This window comes from Gymnodraco acuticeps, unplaced genomic scaffold (assembly GCF_902827175.1).
Source record: "Gymnodraco acuticeps unplaced genomic scaffold, fGymAcu1.1, whole genome shotgun sequence".
In the NCBI taxonomy this organism is placed as follows: Eukaryota; Metazoa; Chordata; class Actinopteri; order Perciformes; family Bathydraconidae; genus Gymnodraco; species Gymnodraco acuticeps.
Window position 1 is genome coordinate 203,477 of NW_022990964.1, and position 24,481 is coordinate 227,957.

A 24,481-nucleotide genomic window follows, 5' to 3' on the forward strand; every position below is an offset into this window, starting at 1 on the left:
CCTCACACTGCAACACGCACTCCAACATCCCCTCACACTGCACAACACACTCCAACATCCCCTCACACTGCACGACACACTCCAACATCCCCTCACACTGCAACACACACTCCAACATCCCCTCACACTGCACAACACACTCCAACATCCCCTCACACTGCAACACGCACTCCAACATCCCCTCACACTGCACGACACACTCCAACATCCCCTCACACTGCACAACACACTCCAACATCCCCTCACACTGCAACACACACTCCAACATCCCCTCACACTGCACGACACACTCCAACATCCCCTCACACTGCACAACACACTCCAACATCCCCTCACACTGCACGACACACTCCAACATCCCCTCACACTGCACGACACACTCCAACATCCCCTCACACTGCACGACACACTCCAACATCCCCTCACACTGCACAACACACTCCAACATCCCCTCACACTGCAACACACACTCCAACATCCCCTCACACTGCACGACACACTCCAACATCCCCTCACACTGCACAACACACTCCAACATCCCCTCACACTGCAACACGCACTCCAACATCCCCTCACACTGCACGACACACTCCAACATCCCCTCACACTGCAACACACACTCCAACAACCCCTCACACTGCAACACACACTCCAACATCCCCTCACACTGCACGACACACTCCAACATCCCCTCACACTGCAACACACACTCCAACATCCCCTCACACTGCAACACACACTCCAACATCCCCTCACACTGCAACACACACTCCAACATCCCCTCACACTGCAACATACACTCCAACATACCCTCACACTGCACGACACACTCCAACATCCCCCCATACTGCACCACACACTCCAACATCCCCTCACACTCCAACATCTCCTCACACTGCAACACACACTCCAACATCCCCTCACACTGCACGACACACTCCAACATCCCCTCACACTGCACGACACACTCCAACATCCCCTCACACTGCAACACACACTCCAACAACCCCTCACACTGCAACACACACTCCAACATCCCCTCACACTGCACGACACACTCCAACATCCCCTCACACTGCAACACACACTCCAACATCCCCTCACACTGCAACACACACTCCAACAACCCCTCACACTGCAACACACACTCCAACATCCCCTCACACTGCAACACACACTCCAACATCCCCTCACACTGCAACACACACTCCAACATACCCTCACACTGCACGACACACTCCAACATCCCCCCATACTGCACACACACACTCCAACATCCCCTCACACTGCACAACACACTCCAACATCCCCTCACACTCCAACATCTCCTCACACTGCAACACACACTCCAACATCCCCCCATACTGCACAACACACTCCAACATCCCCTCACACTCCAACATCCCCTCACACTGCACGACACACTCCAACATCCCCCCACTCTGCACAACACACTCCAACATCCCCTCACACTGCACAACACACTCCAACATCCCCCCACTCTGCACAACACACTCCAACATCCCCTCACACTGCACAACACACTCCAACATCCCCCCCACTCTGCACAACACACTCCAACATCCCCTCACACTGCACAACACACTCCAACATCCCCTCACACTGCACGACACACTCCAACATCCCCTCACACTGCACGACACACTCCAACATCCCCCCCACTCTGCACAACACACTCCAACATCCCCTCACACTGCACAACACACTCCAACATCCCCTCACACTGCAACACACACTCCAACATCCCCTCACACTGCACGACACACTCCAACATCCCCTCACACTGCACAACACACACTCCAACATCCCCTCACACTGCACAACACACACTCCAACATCCCCTCACACTGCACAACACACACTCCAATATCCCCTCACACTGCACAACACACTCCAACATCCCCTCACACTGCACAACACACACTCCAATATCCCCTCACACTGCACGACACACTCCAACATCCCTTCACACTGCAACACACATTCCAACACCACGAGGGTTGCTGACCGGTTAGATCGACTGCGGGGCGATATTGAACCTTAAGGATCAGAAATCAGAGAGTTTTTTTATGTTTTGACAGTGTACGTGAGTTGATTAAATCACCTGTTTTGTATTCAAATTAACGAGTCGCAAAAATATCGTATTAGTGCAGTAATCTGCTTTATTCTGTCGTGTAGACACGTACAAGAATGCTCCAGGATGTCATTTTTGTTTCTAAGAAAAAAGTGATTTTAATTATAAAATGTACCACAAAGAAATACAAAGAAGCAGTCAATTTAATATACAGGTCATTTATTTTATTTTAATTGTATATTCACAACATTTTACAGGGGCAACTTATTACCAACACTATTTAACCAGCCACCAACTTCTGTTAATACACCAATCATTTCCCAGTATTTGCCCCAGACACATTTTGGGGTTTTCAATTCTTTCTGTCCGGTGCAATTTAATATTCCCACCACCACAGCTATCAGGAATGTATATAATCTTTATAAAAAAGTATAAAATATTTATAAAAAATGTTTTTTTAGCAGCAGCAATTACAAAATAGATAGAAACAATAATATATTTTCAATAAAAATATTCATATATAACATATTAATATATAATTCTTATAAATTGCAACTCCCAAGGTTGAGAACGTCTGTATCAGCGGATTGAGGATAAGTAGGAACAGTGAAGAAACTCCAAAGTGTTGAACATTTTAGTGGTGTTTTTACAAGTCAAGTAGTGAACATGGAGGCCTCTCAGCAGCCGGAAGATCTTAGAGACGGCTGTAAACCTCTCTGCTGCCTCATGTCCATCAGCAAAGCTCCACTGGTGTCTGCAAAAACAGGAAGTGATTTGTTAGCTTTTACTATCAGACAGAGCAGTCACAGAAACGCTTGTAACTTCTACTAATGATGTTTTTTGGTGAAAACAGGAGGGTTACTATTACTATTACAGTCTCAAGGCCATTTGGGCAAGAAGTCGACTCAAAATCAACATTTCAGGTCTGTGAGGGATGACTTTCCATTTATAAAACGGTCATGAATGTCAATGTTAGATCTAAATATAGAAGGAGAGAGTATAAAACTATGGGTCAGGACCAAAAATGGATCACAGAGTTTCCCTGTTGACAGAAATAGATATGTGTTGCTATAAGTCACCAACACTCAATGTGAAATGTTTTAAAGGCAAACTAAGGAACTTTAAGGATCATTCTTTTCCAAATAGCCAATGGGAAATTATCAGCCAAATTCTGGATTATTGCAGAATTAACCTCATGTTGTTACATGATACTAAGATGTTTAAACAACAAGATGATAGGTAGAAGTAATAAGCTGACACCACGGTCACATGACTTCACGCACCCACCACTAAAGGCTGGTGTTTCTGTCATAGGATTTTTTTAATCCTATGGATGTGATTGTTTTAAAGGTGTCTTTGGTCTTGTATTTTGGTCAGTGGTAGAGTTTTTGTTAGCACCATAAAGCTAAAGGTGGGGCGTAATGTCTGGCTGTAAACTAACTGCACCATGGCTGTTTGACTTTACGCCACTTAGCTAAGCAACCAACACAATATCCACAAGTTTAGTGTTTACTGGCATCATTTATTACGAAACAACAACAATTGACGTTGAGAAGAGGGAACCGGAAGTGCGAAAATGCTCACTCATTTGTGAGTTTTAAAGACTCATTCCTCCAGCACTTTTTTGAGTAGTAAGGCAATTTGGGCCGAAGATATATTTGTTTTTGCCCAAACTGAATAAGCAAAGGAAGTGAAAAACGTAATTATCTCTGACAATATTCATGGGAAGTCTGGAATTGACACCAGAGAAGGAAAGATGAAAGTTATGTCATCCTACAACCAACCAGTCTATGCTAGAGGGAAGGTGCCACCCTGATTTAAGAGAAAATAGAGCTTGAAGAAAATTAAAGTATGTTTGACAAAACTTACTGGCCGAGTGCAGGAAACCAAGCTAGCTAGTAAGGAAACCATGCTGTACTTGCTGAACTGTGATCTGCAAAAAAACAGATGAGTACATGTCAATGTTTTCAGAACAAAAAGCAGACTGTGTGTCTAATTATCTGGTTGTCAATTGATATCAATTGAGATAAAATCAGATTCAGTGAATTTACCTCAGGCAGGTAGCTGCTCCTCCATCTTTCCTCCACCATTCTTCTGATGAAAATCCATTGATAGTGGCTGGTGATTAACACTTGTTTGTGTTAATAGTCAGTATTAGAAAATGCAGATCAGATTACCGAGGTGATTTGTTAGTGTGAGATGTGTAGAGACACACAAATCAGCTCTTACATAAAAATGTTTATTAGTCGTGAACATGATAAACCGCCTATGTAAAGACACCTTTGAAGAAATGATGGAAAGGGAAAAATAGAAACATTAATTTATTTAATTTCATGCAGATTCCTCCCATGAAATTACCCAGAATGTAGCAATCCTCCCAGTAGTTTAATTGCTTAGAGCATGCATAATTAACTTCTTTTAATTAAATGAGGCTCAGAAGGATTGCCGTAAACATGTAGACTGTGCCACTTGGGACATTTTAACAATTTCAATTAAATACTTTTTTACAGTCAAATATGGAACACAAAGTTAAAAAAATTTGCAAAGATGCAGGCAATTATTATTTAACAGCTCAGGAGCAGCAAAGAGCATTTAACATTATTAATACATGTAATTACACAGTCCATATATTTGTACAACACAGTCTATAATTATCTTTTAAAGATGTTATTGCCATCTATGTTGTGTCCTAACCTGAAAAAATTACTACACTGCAAAACAACCCAATGTTATGACCCAATGTCAATTTCTCTAGGCGTAGATGCTTTGTTTTCAGGGCTTTAGCAGCATTCCAGAGATATAAGGTCATAAGTGCAAATTCCAGTCAAGTTTTTGTGAAAATATTATCTCTCGACTTGAAGCTACAAGCAGAGCATTATCGCTCCCAACGGGTCAAACACTTACCGTAAACGTCGAACTATGTTACTCAGGTGACTTAGTATAAAGGAGGTCAGTATAGGGCTGAGATTGGAGGGTATGGAATAAAAACATGACTTCACCCAATAACTACTATTTGTGTCTTGAGTGATACCAAAAAGTTGACTTATTTTAAGTAATGTACGTAAGTTAGCTAACATAAAAGACTCCCCTTACGTCACCAACGTAACTTATTAAGTGAACTTAATACGTTTTAATTTTTTTTTTTTTTTGCCTTAACCTAGCCAGGAAGTAATATATCTTACCACGTACCTAACATACTGTAATGGCCCCATGTACGTAATGTCCCTAACTTACGTTCACATACGCAACATACTTAACTTATGTGTGTAACAAGTCTACTTATTTTGATCCCAAACCATGATCTTTTTCTTAACCAAGTAGCTGATTACTTTGAAATCTTAAGAGCACAGGTTGCTGTCTATGTTTAGACCTACAGATTGGATGAGGTGAAACTCTTTTCCAAAAAGAAAATGGAACTGCTAAAAACTGCTTTGCATTGGAAGCACTTTCTCATGGAGATTTATTCGATAATTAAAATGTGGCTTTTAAGGCGCAATAAAAAAAGTTTTCCGATGTCAGAACTTGAACCTCGTTAAGAGCCAAACCACTTTGCTTTCTTCTAATAGGATTTATTTAAGCTATTAACGCATACACAAACAACCGTGTGATCCTTTGCAAGAAGCACAAAAACACCGTCACAAGTTTTTATATATGAAATCAGCAGTGCGTATTAAAATAGGTGTTGTTTAGCTGTAATCCAGCGCAAAGAAAACACACTTAATGAACACACTGTAATGCTCATTAAGTGTGAATAGCAGTGAGGCTTGTTTTGGCCTCACTTATATGAGCTCAGTTGGCAGCCTGAACACACTTCAGCGCTGCTTTACAGCCGTCACCTGCTGAGCCGTTGCCCAAGCAACAATTGTGTAAATACCACACTGGCACCTATAGCACGACCGGCTTACATTTTAAGTTGCAGGCAGCGGGGAGGAGAGAGCGGAGGCGAGAGAGAAGCGCTGCGAGCGTATAGAGAGAGAGAGAGAGAGACGCGAGAGAGCTAGATAGCGAGGAGTAGAGAGAGGAGAGAGAGAGAGATCGCTCTATATATATATAGATGAGTAGAACTAGATCTAGCTCCTAGATAGCGCTAGATCTCTCTATCTCTCTCTCTCTGATCTCTCCTCTCTCTATATCTTATGTCTCTCTCTCTCCTCTCTCTCTCTCTCTCTCTCTCTCTCTCTCTCTCTCTGCTTTTCTGCGTCGGCGCGATGTGATCAAACTCACCTGTAAATCAGGAAACTGGAGATTCCAAAGATGATGAGCGCTAAGCCGGATCCCACAGCTACGATACCCAGAACTGGCAGATGACCTGGAAACAGGAGAAGAAGAAGGATTCCTCACTCAGTTGTCTCTCATATGTTCAACAGATGTCCACATTCATATATTTGAATAGAAAAGAAGACGGAAAAAAAGCACTGTGCTGTAAAAAAAACACAGCTGCGATTTCCTGAAGTGCAGCTGCAATCTGTCAACCACACAGCTCTGACATTCCTGATATATATTTACAGCCCTAATGAAGACTAATTATAGCACGTGCTGTAAATCACAGGATAGGATGACACTCATTATCAGGGGATTATAATTTATGACAAAATATGTTTGAAACTGTTCTTTCTGGCATGAATTACAAATAAAATACCTCAACATTATGCTTAAAGGGTCAAAATCGCACAATAAACAAAGATAAAGATGAATTTGAATGATAGTGTATGATATTTTATGGATGTTATTGTGACTTATTTGGGCCACTTTCATAAATTGTGAAAAATCTGATATTGTGACAGCTCTAATATCAACTGCAGGATTTACACAGCTGGAGTCCGGACATGTTTAGCCTAGCTTAGCGACGATAACAAAAATACTGTCAGTCTGCCATTCCTCTGCAGACTATACGCTCCTACAATGTTCTGTAATTCTCCACCAATTGTTTTACAGAGAGAATAGCCCTGATGATAGGAAGAGAGAAACACAAGGATAGGACGGGGGTTAGCTGGACTTGTCTCAATACATGGGACATAATGGAAAATCAAGCCAAAACACCGGGTTCATCACTGATAAGCGTGGGAAAATGTATTTGTTATAAAATTGTGTTTTTCTCTTTAGTGTGTTATATAGGTTTTAGTGCATGTATACGGTCTTCAGAGGCTGAAATCCCAAAGTTCACCCACACACTCCCCCCCTGAAAACACCTCCATTGGACTCCTTTGTTTACTTGCATAACATAGTGACATCAGTATGTAACACTCAAGCTTGTATTGGCTAACGCTCCAACACATTGTACGCGACAGGCTAAAGGGCGGGACATCTCTAAGCGGTTAATCACAACAGAGCCGGCCATCTAACCAATCAGAGCAGACTGGGCTCTGGTTTCGGACTGAAAGCATGTAAACATGTCACAGGAGTGTCACAAAATACAAATATGAACCTGAAGAATACATGCACATGCTTCTTATACAGGTACATACAACTACACACAGTTTTGTTTGTGCACAACATGCACATGCATTTTTGTTATACATATACAAATACACACAGTTATATGCACACATGCAGTTGAGAGGTCCAGAGCGGTGAGGCAGCCAGTCTAGCCGGTGCAAGAGAGCCGTTGGGGGTTCGGTGCCTCGCTCAAGGGCACTGGTGAACTGGCTCCTCTCCAGTACCAGTCCACACTCTGTATTTGTTGGTCCGATCGGGACATGAACCGGCGACCCTTCGGTTCAAAGTCCAACCCCCTACAGACTGAACCACTGCCGCCAAAAATGAGCATAATAGGGCCCCTTTAAAGTGTCGGAGAGGGGGACCTGATTTATAATCTGCGCCAGAATGATATTTATAATTAATGATCAACCCTTCAAGAAATGTCAGGGAACAAACATTAGAGTGGATCGTGTAGGTGTACGACATTTAAAACTGTTAATCGTCAATCTTTTTCCTCATATTTCTGATCACATATTGCCGCAGGTGCAGAAAGCGGCACTAGAGAAGGCGACATCCAGGCTCTCAACTCAGCAGATTATCTGCGGATGGCTCAGGATTTGTGACAGAGTTAGATTTATATCTCCTCCACTAATTATCCCTCCTTCACACCAAAACACATTTTATAATTGCAGTGGTTTCCCTCCTCAGTTCATCATCCGTGACATTTTCCCTGAGAAACTGTCACTCTGTCCATGCAACAAAGACTGATTCTAGCACTGCTTGTTATTCGGGCAAATATTACACTCTACTTTTGATCTGTCACTACGCTGAGAGACAGAGTTGGGATGGATTTGAATGAAAACAACACATTTATCACCACAGCGTCAATGGTAATAACCCAGGCCCTGAAGAGGTGACAGCGATAATATAAACAAAGCATCAGTGCATTGTAATATACTTCCAGAAGTCATTAAGAGTGGGATAATGACTTCATGCAATCTCCTAAAATCAGTGTGTCCATTAGTCAACCTTTAGTGGATGTTTCTAGAAAACTTCAGAAGCAGGTATAATGACTGTAGCAGGTTTAGTGTGTTGTATGATGGATGAGTCCGAGCGGTCATACCATCATTGCAGGAGGGGTCGTCTGTGGAGAACACGCAGGGGGGGTTATCGAGTGGTGGACCCCCGTTGGGCCAGTGGATATTCTCTGTCTGGGACCAAATGATGTCTTTGTTGGTTCCATTGTAGTATGCCACAATCTGCAAACACACAGGGAAACACTCATTTAAATGGAGGAACAAAGACCAAGTTGATGACAATGTTTATCATTTGTTGTGCAACCGAGTGATTACAGATGTCACTTCCAGGCAAGCCGCTGTTCCACAAGCTAACAAAATAAATAATATGAAACCCTGTCTCCTGAAATGTTTTCCTAACTAAGCTAAACTGAATACACAAAAAACTATTTTTGAGAGTATTGAAACATAGTTAGTTAGTATAAGTTAATATTGATTATGGTTTCACACTGGACATGAACGGTGGACACATCAATAACAGATTTTTAATTTTTTTCCTTTCCTATAGTGTGTTATATAGGTCGTTGTGCATGTAAATACTCGACAAAGTTCGCTCTGAGTGAAAAGACAGACTGTATGAGAAAAATAAAGCACTTTCTGAACGTTATAGCATGTAAACATGTCACAGTTGAGGCACAAAATACACATATAAACCTGAATTAGCAGAATAGGGCCTCAAGATGTTTCTCTCAAACACGTATAAGCAATACGTTTCCAAATGTTCTAAAACCATGTTATAACCAGAGCATCCACTGGTTGCTCCTGGGACGAGTATTTCCTAAAATGTAGGAGTATTTAAGAAACATCAATGTCATTTAGCTTTTACTGAGATTAAATAAGTTATATGAATAATTAATAGTGATATTAGAAAAGCTAATTTGAGATAGCATGTCAGTATAATCCAATAAGTAAGTGAGGCAAGATGTCTACCGGCTTCGTCATGCATTACATTGCATTTAGCTGACGCTTTTATCCAAAGCGACTTACAATAAGTACATTCGACCAGGAAGACACAACCTTGAAGAAAACAGAATCATATAAGTACATCAGGTTTCATAGAGCCAAACATTTCAAGTGCTACTCAACTGGCTTTAGATAAGCCAGTCCTTTATTAGTATAAAAGTGCTTCGTTAATAGTTCTAACGCTCGAAGTGGAGTCGAAAGAGATGAGTTTTCAGTTTGCGCCGGAAGATGTGCAAGCTATCTGCCGTCCTGATGTCAATGGGGAGCTCATTCCACCATCTTGGAGCCAGGACAGCAAACCCACGTGTTTTCGCCTGATGGGAACTTGGGTCCCCCTCGCAGCGAGGGCGCAGCGAGTCGTTTGGCTGATGCAGAGCGTAGTGCACGCGCTGGGGTGTACGGTTTAACCATGTCCTGGATGTAGGAAGGGCCAGATCCATTCGCAGCATGGTAAGCAAGTACCAGTGTCTTGAAGTGGATTCTAGCAGTTACCGGAAGCCAGTGAAGGGAGCGGAGGAGCGGAGTGGTGTGGGAGAATTTAGGAAGGTTGAAGACCAGACGAGCCGCTGCATTCTGGATGAGCTGCAGAGGTCGGATGGCACATGCAGGTAGACCAGCCAGGAGGGAGTTGCAGTAGTCTAGGCGTGAGATGACGAGAGCCTGGACCAGAACCTGAGTCGCTTTCTGAGTCAGCTGGGGACGTATCTTCCTGATGTTGTAAAGCGTGTATCTGCAGCAACGGGTTGTAGCAGCGATGTTTGCAGTGAAGGACCGGTTGTTATCTAGGGTCACACCCAGATTCCTGCCCCTGCATACATCAACACAAGCAGAGTTTTCAAAACATCCTGAATAGCTGTGTGTGTGTGTGTGTGTGTATGTATGTATGTGTGTGTGTGTGTGTGTGTGTGTGTATGTGTGTGTGTGTGTGTGTGTGTGTGTGTGTGTGTGTGTGTGCAGGGCCGGCCCTGACCAATTTGCTGCCCTTGGCAAGATTTTAGCTGGTGCCCCCCCCCCCCCCTCCCCCAAATGCAGACACTCACTATGATGCATGCACGGTTGTGGCATGAACATCAAAACAGAAAGATATGGACACAAGATATGTGCAAATGTATTTAGTATCCTATCCATTTGAACATGATTTAAGTGGGGGGTGGACCTAACCTCCTCTTGGGGGGTCCGGGGGTATGCTCCCCCATATGAAACAGAACTGTAAGCAGATTTTCTTTTTCTTTATGGATATTTTACAAATCACTCCCCTTTTAAACTGTATTCTTGTTTATTAATAACAACTTGTTTTACTGTCATATAGTATTTTATACTATAAGAGAATAGATGAAAATCTATTCTCTTGTTTTTTTATAACTATAATGATCATATAAAGGTGTGCCTTTAGTGCCACAGTAAATTCCAATGTTAATAAAAGCTGTATACGTTTTTTGGGAGTTTGATTTATTTTAAATAAACACAAATACAAAATTAAAACCTATAATTGCATACTAAAACCATTATTTCAAAAAAAGAACTATTTCATATAAACCTCTGGTTTTTACTGGGGCTGGGGGGGGGTGCGCCATAGTTTATGGACGCTGTATGCAATATAGGCGTAGTTATGTTAGTATAAGATAATAAGATGTAATTTATTGATCCAAAATCAGGAAATGGTGTTGTTATGAAATACATTTTCGGCGCCCCCCTTTGATTGATGCGCCCTTAGCATTCGCCTAAACTGCCTATGCCAAGTGCCGGCCACAACTGTGTGTGTGTGTGTGTGTGTGTGTGTGTGTGTGTGTGTGTGTGTGTGTGTGTGTGTGTGTGTGTGTGTGTGTGTGTGTGTGTGTGTGTGTGTGTGTGTGTGTGTGTGTGTGTGTGTGTGTGTGTGTGTGTGTGTGCGTGGGTGCTGTTGACGTTACAGCCTCATGAGCAGCATCTGTCGTCCTGCTGTGAAACTCGACTCCTGTGTTTCTAAGCAACCTGAGGAGTTTTTATGTTTTCCTCCCCTGCTCCCAGCATGTTGTGGCATCTCTGCTGAAACCCTGAAGGGCATCACCCCGACAGAGGGTCATCAAAACAATGCAGAATGTGTTTGGTGATGGGAAGAGGGAGGCCTGTCTGAAATAGCTGCAGCATGTCAGTTAGGGGGCTCTGTTTACTGCACCGCGATCACCTATTGCCTGAGCTCACTCTGAAAACCACTATTGCCTAAGGGTCTGTGGGCTGAGAGAGACATGTTTTCTTTTGCAGCTTAAAAAATATAATGGCGGTACATCAACAGCATACATAAAGCTATACAAAACATAGAGATATATGTAGAAAAAAGGGAATATACACTTTACTGTAGATGTGTTTCAGTTTAATTGTCGAGCGAATTTAAGTGAACTTTTGAAATGTTGAAAAAAAGAAATACGAATTAGTTTGGGTTATACTGTCCACATCTTTAATGACAGTTAACGCAGCATACAAAGTAGAAGTTGCAAACAAGAAGCAAGAAATTGAGATAGGTCTTCAGGTTTTATGCTTTCTGGAGACAAATCTCAAAGTAATGATAAACCTGTGAGTTGGATGTAAAAAAGTCAGAATCAATATAGATGTTTTTTATTTTAAAGAAAATTTGGATTGAACATGGTAAAAAACTGTAAATGATAGTGTCTGTCCAAAAATTATTTTTTACTTATAGTGAAAACTACCCTTGGATGATGGTAAGGTAGACTAAAAGCTTTAGGAATCCAAAGTACAACATATAATAAGTACCCTGTATCAAGATTGATGCAAAACAAGTGACATTTGACCTTTTTAGAGAGGTTTAGCAAAAAAAACCTCTGAGGTGATTTGGGTGGAAATGGGGGTTTTACCGTTTCTCTGGAACCCATTGGTCGATTTTGGTGATTGACATCTCTTTCTGACCGTTAGAGCCAATAGAATCGAAGGGGAATCTCCCCACTCACACACATGGTAAAACAAAAAGGTGGGGGCTTGATGCAAAAAGTTTTGCATGAGAGTGAACCTATCTCTCGCTCTGACATCTGAAAACCGAAAAGCAGGTTTATTGCTCATGGATTATCAGAAATCATTTCAAAGGGACACAGACACATTGGATTAACCTATGGATTAACTTCAGCAGCGTTTTTATCGTTTTAATGCCATTGAAGACCACTTTTGACCAGACTACGACACAGGTGAGCCATGTTAGCGTTTTTAGCTACCTAGCGCCATATGTTTTGATGTCTGTTCTTGTTATTATCTCAGAGAGTTCGTATCTTTGAGTGATAATGAGGGTACCCATCGATTCTGTGTCACCTCACGATGTGAAACGATGGGTTGGATGTGCAGCAAAGATAAATAATAAGGTTTTGTGAGTGAATTTCGGTGCAGTCATCTGTTAGCATTTTTCGCTCGTTGCTAATTCAGAGGCTCAGCGTTAGCATTGTGGGGGTTTTTTTGAAGAAAAAAATTAAAATGATCAGTTAGATGACTTTCTTCCCGTTACATGGATATAAAACATTCATAGTTTATTAAATGAACATGCCCTCAGACACTGTTTCCTGCAAGATGTTGCAGGAGGGCCCCGGTATCGAGGGTCTCTCGGGCTTAACAGGTTTTAAGCAATTGACAAGGTTTTATCCCATTTTTATACAGCTTTTCTCATGTGATACTTTAAAATTAGCATTCAAATATAGTTATGGGATCATGGCTCAGCAGCCAAATCTGTGTGGATACCTCACACAGTACACCTAAAAGGGATGATGCTTTCTTTATGGACCTGGCTTCATGTATGATGTACATTTTAAGTAAAACTCCAATAGTAAACCCTTTTGGTTTGCAGGTATTGGCAGTACTAATGCTTATTAAATCTGGAGTCTGACAGGGGGGTCCCTATATTTATTTTATAAATTAAATTGAGCTAACAGCTGCACATCCACTGAGGAACAATCCCAAATGTGGTAATCATGTCATTTATTATGTAAAGACATGCTTCTAGCCTTTTTTCAGTTTCAGCTATTTATAGCAATGCCAGATCAACAGAAATGTAAGATATACATCCTTGTCTTGAATGTTTGCATATACAGTCAGCGTAGTTATCATTTGACAGATTATTGCAAATGTACTAACATGGTAGATGACAATAGATACACAACATGTTTATAATCAGCTGTCAATTTATATGAATCAGCCGGAGTCATTTTGATATTGATATCTTGTTTTATTAGCAGTCTGAGATCCTGTAGCTGAAATCAACCTCGGATGTTTTCAACCCATCTGCTGGCTACTCGGCCGTATAAATGAACCAATTAAAAGCAGAGGATAAATGAGAGCAGGAAGTCCTGACGACAGCCTCTGCGGGCCTCTATGAAATTCTAACTGAAGTCAAATTGAGCACTTCTCCCACCCTCAGACACACACTGGAGCAGTTCACAGCAGTGTTTGCACAGCGCAACATGCACAAATATGTTCATCGGACTGGGAGGGAAATTTGAGGTTTTATGCATCTTATCATTAGAGGAGTCATGACCCCAGAATATGTCCCAGATAGTAAAATCCCTATCGAAGAAACGAGAAGGCTAAGGTTTTACACTGCTCCATTAGAATGAAAACAATTTAGAGTTTGAAAGTCTGATTGGAGTTTAAAGGGACACATGAAGTTAAGGAGCCTTGCATTATGTTGCATTAATGTCGTTAGTATTTGTGACCACAGCTTTACATACGGAGACTGAAATTGACTGTATTAAAGGTCACCTATTATGCAAAATCCACTTTTTCCTGTCTTTTATACATCAACATGTGTCCCCTCTGTGTAAAGAGATTCTGAAAGTTTCAGGAAAAAAAGATCCGCTCTCTTTTTGTCCTGATCCATTTCTATAAAAACCTGTCTGAAAATGAGCTGAGCAGATTTTGGCCACTTTGTGATGTCATAACGATTTGTTGGCTTGTGTAACCATTAGCCAATCAGCAACCAAGGTAACCCCCCCCCCCCCCTCCCACCTTATCACCTGAATCTCCTCCTAGAGCACCATTGAGTTCTTTGTAACCAAATATCTCTCAGAGGGGCGTGGGGAGGGGCTCCTTATTTTCATCTAAAGTAACAGACAGAGAATCAGCACTTTTGAAACAGGGCTGAAACAGAGGGGATTATGGGATGCTGCGTTTAGTATATATCTGAGACCTATACTCTATTGATGAAAAACAGTATAATAGGGGACCTTTAAAGAGTTCCTTTATGGGATAGTTGACAAAAGGTTTTGCAAGGATAGTCAACATCCAAAATTCAGCGTCTATTATCCCATATATTAAAATCTGTAAAACACATTAAACACAGATCATATTATCGAACAATAACCGTGAAAACTCAACTTACCCCGTACTCTCCCGTCTCCTGATTGGTCATCGCCCACAGGTTGACGTCTATATCCCTGGCATTTTTTTGGTCTGTGGTAACAAGTCCCGTCACTCCTAAAAACACATATCATATATAAACATTACGGGTGTGAGACGTATATGTTTCTAATACAAACTGATATTCTTGTATTGAGTTTGCAAGCCAAAAAACAAACAAATATGAGTCAGGATTTTTGGACTTCTAGTTCTATTGCCTTGAAGGTTTTATGCGTGAAATAATGAATGTGGAGATTTTAAGGTTTGTATTACGACATAAATTAAGTCGTTAATATACATCGTCGGAAATTGGAAGCTTTTAGATTTCATTGAAAAGGAAGCTGCTAAAGGAAGTGGATGAATAAATTATGTTAGTCGTCGTTATTGCGAAAAACTAGTCTACCCCTTAGCTTTGTGGAAGGGACAAGAAGTCATGTGCTAGTGGTCTAGCTAGTTTATGGCTTTTTACTACTGCCTTAATGCTTCAAAATGCATACAAGTGGTGTTCATTTGAAGATTATCTTGATGAACGAAACAGCTGAAGGAGCCAGGGCAATGCTAACTTCCAATGTGGGCTTAAAACTGTACAAATCCACAGAGCATCAGTTTGGCTCATAACATTGATTTATTTGCATTTTTATTACACCACAGTTTCTTATTGAGCTTTATCCATCTACAGAAGAAGCATGAATTCCAGCATTATCCCTTTATAGTTTTATACTGCTGATCAATCAAGTAAAGCTTAACAATAAGATGGGCTGTGATTTCTAAGATGAAAAAATATACTTTTTCAGCTGGTAGTAGATATTTGAAAGTTATTTTCCATCTTTATCGTTACATTGTCAAAACATCCACAATCGGTTAAAGTTTCTATTGTTATTTCTCAACATCGACTGTATATTCTTGGTTTATTTCCCATCATGATGATGATCAAAACAATCTTCAAGCTGTATGATAATATTTTTATTATCATACATTTTACCTCCTTGTGTCTATTAACCTGACAAAATGTTATATTTTGCTGCATGTACCTTTTTAAAGTTATTAACAAATAATCTTTGGGGAATTTCTTGATGTTTTTAACTTCTGATGTGTCATTTTGTAAAGCACTTTGAGTTTAGCTTTATTTATTATTATTATAAGTAGAAATGTTTGTGCCAAATCTAAAGATATTCCTCGTCATGTTCCTGAGATATCGAGAATGGGACAGACAACCGTAACACATAATACAATAATAAGTTTAAGTCTGTCAAAATGTTACACAACATTTGCTCACCCCAGAATCTGCGGTTCTGCGTCCTCATCGTAATGTTGATCCCATCGTTCTGCGCCCCGCCGTCTGCCAGCGTTTCCTCCAAGGCCATCGCGTAAAGAACAAATCCATCATAAAAGCTGCCGGCGATGTAGTCCTTCTGCAAACAGGGAAACATCATTATGATTACCAGCAGCAACAATGATTTAAGACCTAATGATGGAATACAAAATTACACTTTTAATGGAGGAATTTCCTATCCTTCAGCCAACATTCAAATAGCTGCTTGTATAAAAAGATGATCACGTAAAAGTACACAAAAAAATGTATTCCTTCTAATGTACTTTTGTGAAACTCCCCTACTCAAAAGTTGAGATCAAAGCCGTAATAAAAGGGAAAGTATTATTTGCTAACGTTAATGTGTCAACATCATTACTGCTCCCAATTACACAGCACAGTGGGGATTTTGTTTGCACATCTAATAAAAGATTAAAGAGGTTATAATGCTGCTGAGAACGCGTACTGTTTTCATTGGCTGTTATTTACCAATGATGGTTCCAAGTGCACACCGAAATCCCTCTGAGCTCTGGCATGGAGTTTTTTCTGGAAGTCTTTGTACTCGGGATTATCAGGAGGCCGATACGTAATGACGAAAACAGACTGGAGGAGACACACAGAGGTAAAAACATTTAAAAAGAACTACAACATCATGTCATATGGGATCAATTCTCGAACAGTAAAACTCAAAAACTGTAAAATCATGTTATTATCATGTTGGTTTTAGCAGTCAAAAATGATCAAATCGGCAAAATACATATTTTGACTCATTGAGCAAATCTCAATCTATACACTTAAGGCATTGTTTGTGACACCTTTTAGTTGTTTGTGGTTGGTGTTACAATCTGTTAACTGAACAAGTAGCTAAAAAGCCTACAAGCTAACGGTTGTTAAACTAACGGTCAAAACAAAGCTAGCAGTCTGCTAGTCTGCTCTGCTACGTTTCGTCCCCCCAAGAACTTTGTCATATATCTCTTCATCTGTTATCAGAAACAGACAGTGAATGAAAACACGTGCTCTGTAAAAAAAAAAAAAAGCTACATTTTTACAAGATAAGTAAAAGTCAGCTAAGATTAAGTTAAGTTAAGTTAGCAGTTGTGAAAGCCTCAAAATGGATGTTTGCCGTTTCCTTTCCCCTAAAGCTGTCAATTGAACTTCTAGAAATAATTGTGACCATACAATGAAATGAAAAGTCCTAAAACATGACTGATATTATACAGTAACATCCTAGTCCAGTCATATACAAGACAGTTAGTAATGCATTTAATTGTTTCTGCTTGAGGGTCAATGCTAATACAGATATAAGCATGCTCTGTCTAACCAAAGCTAAAATCAACAACCTTTCATTATTTTATAAAGACATCGTGTAGTCAATGACCATATAACTACCAGTGCTTTGTAATGTGATCAGCAAAGATTAACATGTCAGCCTTTGATATGTAAAATGGGAACAAATCGCTGTATCACCATATGAGTAGAAGTTTTGGATGGAGAAGTACATTATTATGCCAGACATTTCAGTCCAAATATGTGTTCGAATGTCCTTTGAAACTGTTGATATATGTGCTGCTATCACACAACAAATATTTGTTTTAGGCCTTTTTAGAATATGATTAAGCGTCGCTCTCAACTGGAAGAACTATAGATCGTTTTTCATGTAAGAACAGTTATTGGATCCCCACCACAAACATCCACATGCAATTAAAGCACTGCCATAATGAGCTTGCAGACAAATTAACGCCTTGCATGATCAGCAAATGTAACTTTTTTTCTACAGACATAAGGTGAGGAGGAGTTCATATTGAGACAAACAGACAGCGATATTCCTCCGTTTGAAGCTAAAGCTGTTTAAGTCATGATGTCTCCATTCTTAAAAATGCTTTGTTCTTGTATAAATCCCACCTTTCTAAATAAAAGTAGATATTATCACACAGTATCATGGATGTGTGTAGGTGTGTTTAAAGTAGCCGTTTGAAGAATTTTCAGATAATACTGTACTTCAGTAAAAGTGTCCGTTCCCAATCATTGTTTTCACTTCCTTTGAAGGAAGTTAAGAATCAGTCATTTGCATTTAACATGTAAATATTGCAATGCTTTATGCCTTTAACATATTAGAAAAAATAGTAAAAATGTTAAGACTAAGAGGGTTTGAGAACATTTAATTACTTTAAAACGGAAAGCAAAGAAATACATACATTTCCATTTCATTCTTATGTTAATGTTTCACTTGTTTTAAGCCTTTTAGTCAGGCCATTATGACAGAAATGTTCACCATGCCTGAGATTTATATTCACGAAGCCACTCTCCATCAAACCCTGAATTAAAGAATTAAGTAAAGGCATGTTTGACATTCAAGGAGATAGATTAGACGAAGCAACACGTGTGCGCCCACTCTCTTATGTCTCATGCACTCATTTAAAAAGGGCTGAATAATGTCCGATGAAACACATCCCCTCCATTTATTAATGTAATCTCGAGCCTTAATGTGGTCGAAAGGATTGAGGGCTCCTTGTCCTTTGAGAGACATCATGTGATTACCATAAAAGCTTCCCATAAATATGAAGAACCTTTGTGGAAAAAGTGATATTTAATTAAAGAAAATTGATTTTGAAAGTATTTAACTAGCACTTCTAATTTGGATTTAAGGAGTTATTCAGTAAGTAAAGCCTGATCGAGATTATGGGATTTAGAGAGAAAATGAGAAGAAGCAGGAATAAAATATGCATCGTCAGGGACATCAATTTCTCATGCCAAATTGTGGTTTCGGTCTTCTATTATTTCCTGCCTCCAATTACAAAGCGGGTGAAACTCTGACAGTAGAAAGAATGCGAACACTGTCTCAATGTATCACTTTAACATATGCATGCTTGTTGCCAAACACTGTGTGTCTGTGTGTGTTCTGTGTGTGTTTCACCTTGAAGACCTTGATGGGATCGGCCCAGTCGAGGTCGGAGTTCTGCCACGGTTTCCCTTCGGCCAAGCTCTCCGCAAACACGTCCAGATAGAAAATAGCGTAGTTTTCTGGGTCCTGGATCTCGCTCTGAAACAGTTTCATGATGCTGAGGAAAGTCTCCAGGGGCCCGCAGATGTACACAACTGTAGAGAAAACAACAATAAAACACATTTATTAGTATTTGTATTGAGCCAAAGATTAAACGTTAGGCCTCTTTTCCATTTTCACACAAAAAAACGATTCTTGTAAATTCACAAATATGTTCCGTAAATGATAAAGGGTTGAATTTTGAGAAACATAAGTAAAACAAGAAAGGCAACGCAGGGACAATGAGCGAAATAAATGATTCAATGTCAATCTTTAATTATAACCATTATTTGCAACCCAAGATAAAATAATCACAAGTAAACACTACAACTTAGAAACTCCTTTGTGTTAAGTAAAAAAACAACAGAAATGTAAGTAAAGTAAACAAAACAATTATGTTCATCTTAAGCACTGACTTCTTCAAAAGGTTGCTTTTCATTAAACACGTTTAAGAATTATTGGATTCAATTTCGATTTCCAAACGATGTCAGCAAGGCGACATATTGAGACTTTTATTTTTAAATCAAATTTGAGCAAAACTGTCATTGTCTATAGATCGCATAAAATAAGATAAGAAGTACTTTATTGATCCCTATTTGGGAAATGTTTGCGTTGCAGCAGCATAAAAATACATGGTATTGCACATTAAAAATTAAAAGACTAGAAATAAAATATAAACATCTCAATAGAAATAAAATAGCATTAAAAAGGTCGAAAATATACATGTTGAATTACAAATTTACAGTAACAAAATATAAAGCAGGATATTATATATACATTAAGTATGTGAGGCATGGAATATCCACTGCTTTAGAGAATCTGATCCACCTTCTGCCCCAAATAATTGCATGTAATTAATAACAACAAAAATCTTTACAATGTTTTCGGGAATTACTACGCTATCAGAAATCATAATATTGCAATACTCAATGCATCAATATTTTCTTACCCCACTAGTACTCTCTTATAGTTACACTCAAGATAATCATTAAAACAGGCTGAAATAAGGATATAACAATGGTAAAAATACTTTATTTAGGTAAACAAAACCTTCAGGTGTTGACAATAGACAACAATTGCTTAACAAAATAGAGATTTGACCGTTGTTCGACGCATGCAAAGTCACAGGCCACATTTACACCACAGGAGTTGACACACTGTTCTGAATTTGTGTCCAGATCTGAATTAGTTTGAACACCTGTTTATTTCTCGTTTCAGCAGTAAGCCTATTTGATTATTTACACTCACAACAAGCGGTAAGCGAATAAATGCCAGATGTAAGGCCGTGTGCCGGGCCAGCTCACCATCTGCTCAAAGGTCCACTGGAGCAATGTGTGTCAGATCATTTCTGCAACCCCTCTAACTGACCAATAGTATCTGTTAAAACCAGAGTCCAAAGACATTTTTCACCTTTTCTAGTAGTTACACATCTTGAAATCAACAGTGTTACACATATAGTGGATAATACACTTGGATCGAGATATTAAATATCCAGCCAGACATTTCAATCCACATTTTTTTGCCTCAGGTGACCTTTGATTCTGTCGACATTATTGCTGCTTTCACAAAAACAAGTTTTTGACAGTTCTGGAAGTCCTCAAACTTTGCTCTTTTGCTCTATGTACTTTTCGAGTGTTGCAAATGTTGGATTTAAACAGATGCCAGGGTTTGCCAGAAAATGTTTTCTCCCAAAATAAGCCACAAATCGTGATGTTGGATCAGAGGACTTCTCAAAGTGGCAATAACCAAAGGAACCAAGGAAAGGGACTCAAAAGAAACTATCCTACCAAGAAAAGCAATGGCATCAGACCTTTCATCATTTGCCCAAAACCAACACATGTTTACTTTAAATTGCCAAAGCCCTTCAGCAGGAGGAGGAGAAAGTCATGGACGGATTGATCAACAAAATGTTGAACGTCAACACTTTAAAGTTTACTGTTTCCAATTGACTGCCACTTGGTACCTCTTTGGCATCATTTTTCAACATAAAGGTAGTCCTGATTGACTTCAAACACGTGGCTAATGTTGCCAATTCAAACAAAGCTACTCTGTTTAGGAAAATATTGTGGTTGGGGTTAAATATGTACGTTTGTTACGTTAAAATTGAAGTTACGTATGAACCCGAGATGCATAAGTGATAAGTTACGTACGGTAGTCTCGTCAGATCAGTACTACTTGTCATGATCCTGTTTTCAAGGTAATCTGTTCCTTGTTTTTATTTAGAAGTTTTCTCAATCTGTCATATCTGTGTTAACTTCCTGTCTTTTTATCCCCAACTGTTTTGATTGTTCGTCCTGGCCTTACTAGTTCCAACGGTGCCCCATTAACCCTGCAGCTACCTGGCCTCATGTATACCCACACTTTATTCCCCCATTAGTTCAGCTTCTACTTAAGTTTTCTCTTAGTCATTGTCAGATTCTCGTATGTTGTGCAACACAGAGTTTTGTTTTCTGTCTACTGCTCAAGTTCCCGTGAAACTATTGGTACTATTTCCAAAACCCAAGTTTCAACAACACTAGGAAGAGAATCCCAAGTTCACAAATGTTAAGTTTAAACACAGAGCTGAACAAGACCGTTGCCAACTTTTTCTTTGACAACGTTCCATACCTTTTGGTTAATAGGCTAAGAAAAACTATTGGCACATTTTGGTTGGCATCTAAAAAAGCATTGGATTTCAGAACATAATGTCTATTCAAACAGGAACACACAGTTTAGCTTTCACCTCAATTAGACTTGTTCAAGGACACTGGTGCAGGAATCGAGACTTCTGTTACAAGCTCTGACAGTGTCTCTGCCCGTTCCTTCCACCCTGCCACCTACACCTTCCTGCTGTTGAGTCATGAATAAAAAAAAACATGGCATTATTTTCACTCTCAGTGTATGTCAGAGCGGCTGCTGCCAGCTCCCAGGCAGTCCTTCCAGTTAGCAGACATTTCCTCATGTGTGAGACCAAAGTCGGCTGCTGCTTAGACCCCAACCCTTGTCCCGTCCAACAAGGTTCTCCGTGCCAAGGAGTCCTGCTGTCTCCTGGAGCACCTCCAAAATAAATGTGCTGCACAGCCGGGGGAAAATGTCCTCCTATGTTGTAGCAGTCGCCAATATATGGACCTGCCGCGGCTTCACTCCATACAAAAGTACATTAAATTGTTTGGTACAACTTGTTCCACCACACAGACTCCAGTATGATAATCAGTGCTGATCCGCTACACTGCAGGCTGGTTATGAAGTCCAATATTGAAGAATAGTATATAACCGTATTTCATTTGTACCTCCACTACCTGTTGTTTTTTTGTCTTATTGGGCAAGATATATCAAAAACTTGTTGACAGATTTCTACGGTCGACCAAAGAAGTACTTTTGTATTGTTTTCTCAATATTGCAGGAGACCAAACGTACTTTTCCGCATTAACTACTGGACTTTACAACCTGTGATTTTGTCGTTGCAATGCGAATTTGGCTGCTGAATGCAAAGAATATTTTTTAAACATTTTCTGTTATAAAACACAAACACAAAAACCCATCAATATGACAACGTGAGAGCTCTCTTAGTTCTTTCTCCTGGACAACAACAGTCTGCCATGCTTCAAGATAATGATTCTCCAGGACTTTGCAAAAAGGAACAATGGGATGAGGCAAAGAATTATCCAAATAGTCAAAGATTATTCATGAAAGCTGAAAAACAGAGCGTATGACGTTAAGAGCGATCTTTTTTCAGCGTTCCACACTTCCTTTTCTAAAGATAATGTCTGAAGTGTGGAAATAAATATTACAACTAAGTCCAAAGGGAATACTTGTTGCTGGCTGTTGCTAATATATTTCCATGTGGTTGTATTCCATTTCCATTTTTTGTTTTGTATTTATTGATCGATTAATTGTACTTTCTGTTATTGGTTCCTTTTTGGAGTCCAACATTCCTACATAGGACTCTGATTACCTTTAGATGTATTCATATGTCACAGGGCAAGGTGCAGCATGTTTGATTATATTTAAAGTTTGATGTTTACTGCTCTAGAGCAGTGTTTCTCAAACTTTTTCATACCAAGGACCACTTAACCAATAAAAAAACACTCGCGGACCACCTAACTCCACAAATATCCAAAAACACATCGTTTTTTTACAAATCGCCTGAAAATGGTACCAACAAGTGGCAACATGTGTGATGAAGGTGTTTATCTGGGCTATATCATGCAATCGAAAGTTAAACTTAAGCTCGCTCCATTGCGGAGATATTCCCGCGAGAGTGCGAAAAACTTAAATTACTTAATTAATTTCAAATGTGAAATGTTACCAATATACTCACGGACCACTAGGGGGCGCTCACGGACCACCAGTGGTCCGCGGACCACACTTTGAGAAGCACTGCTCTAGAGGTATACAAGTCTTTAAGTGACATTTTGTAAGATTTGGTATTTTTATGATAACACCCCTGTTACTTCAGAGTAAAATTCACTGGATAATTATCTGACAGAAGCTAATTTGTTAGCAGTAGACATCGGTTCCATCACAGACCTCTGTAAATCAAAGAGAGTAAAGACGGAGCAGCCAGACGATTTTGGGGGGAAACATAGAAACATTTTTCTCCGTAAAAGATGATCCAGATTCATCCATTTTAAAAGCCTCCCAACAATCCCAGCCAAAAGTAGTTTTCAGAGTTTGCAATCTGTTTAGTTGTAAAACCGCCGTCTAATGCATCGCAAACTTCATCCACAAAAACGATCATGATTACCAAGTGAATTTAACACTTCTCTAACAGAATCAGTAAAAAGTTCTGAAATTAGAAGAAAAAAAACACTTTATTATCAAGTTTTGAAAAGAAGCTAATTGGTGTTGGAATTGCCAGATTGTCCTTTTAACCCTCCTATTGTCTTCGTTTCCCCCCCTTACTTTGGTGTTTGCGGTCAAATTTGACTGGTCCTGTTTTAACTGCTATTACATTAACACAAAAAACATTAATCATCACCAAATGTCTTAGTGCCCCGGCACTTATTACCCCAGGGCACTAAGTACAGATCGCGTTCACACTGGAATAAGTTCCCTGAGGGAAGGTTACGCAAATGAGCCGCTGACGTCACCTCGTCTTCTTCTGCTTTGGATTTACTGGCAGGCCGCAAACCAGGGTGCGAACTGGAGGGGAGCAGGGGGAGCTATATCTCCCCTAGTGGTGACATGAGCTCCCCTGGGAACATGGTTTGTGAAATTTGGGGGGAGCTCTC

The 24,481-nt window shown here is 39.9% G+C and overlaps 1 protein-coding gene across 2 annotated transcripts in view; it reads right to left on the minus strand.

Annotated features, from left to right (window-relative positions):
• Positions 1-24,481, minus strand: part of LOC117558806 (atrial natriuretic peptide receptor 2) — a 76,210-nt gene that overhangs the window by 33,286 nt on the left and 18,443 nt on the right. For both annotated transcript variants that reach the window (XM_034235203.1, XM_034235204.1), the window contains exons 2-7: positions 19,143-19,324; positions 16,718-16,831; positions 16,196-16,331; positions 14,903-14,997; positions 8,637-8,772; positions 6,320-6,404 (exon numbers count right to left, since the gene is read on the minus strand). In XM_034235203.1, coding sequence (XP_034091094.1) covers positions 6,320-6,404; positions 8,637-8,772; positions 14,903-14,997; positions 16,196-16,331; positions 16,718-16,831; positions 19,143-19,324 — 748 coding nt within the window. The remainder of the gene's footprint in view (positions 1-6,319; positions 6,405-8,636; positions 8,773-14,902; positions 14,998-16,195; positions 16,332-16,717; positions 16,832-19,142; positions 19,325-24,481) is intronic.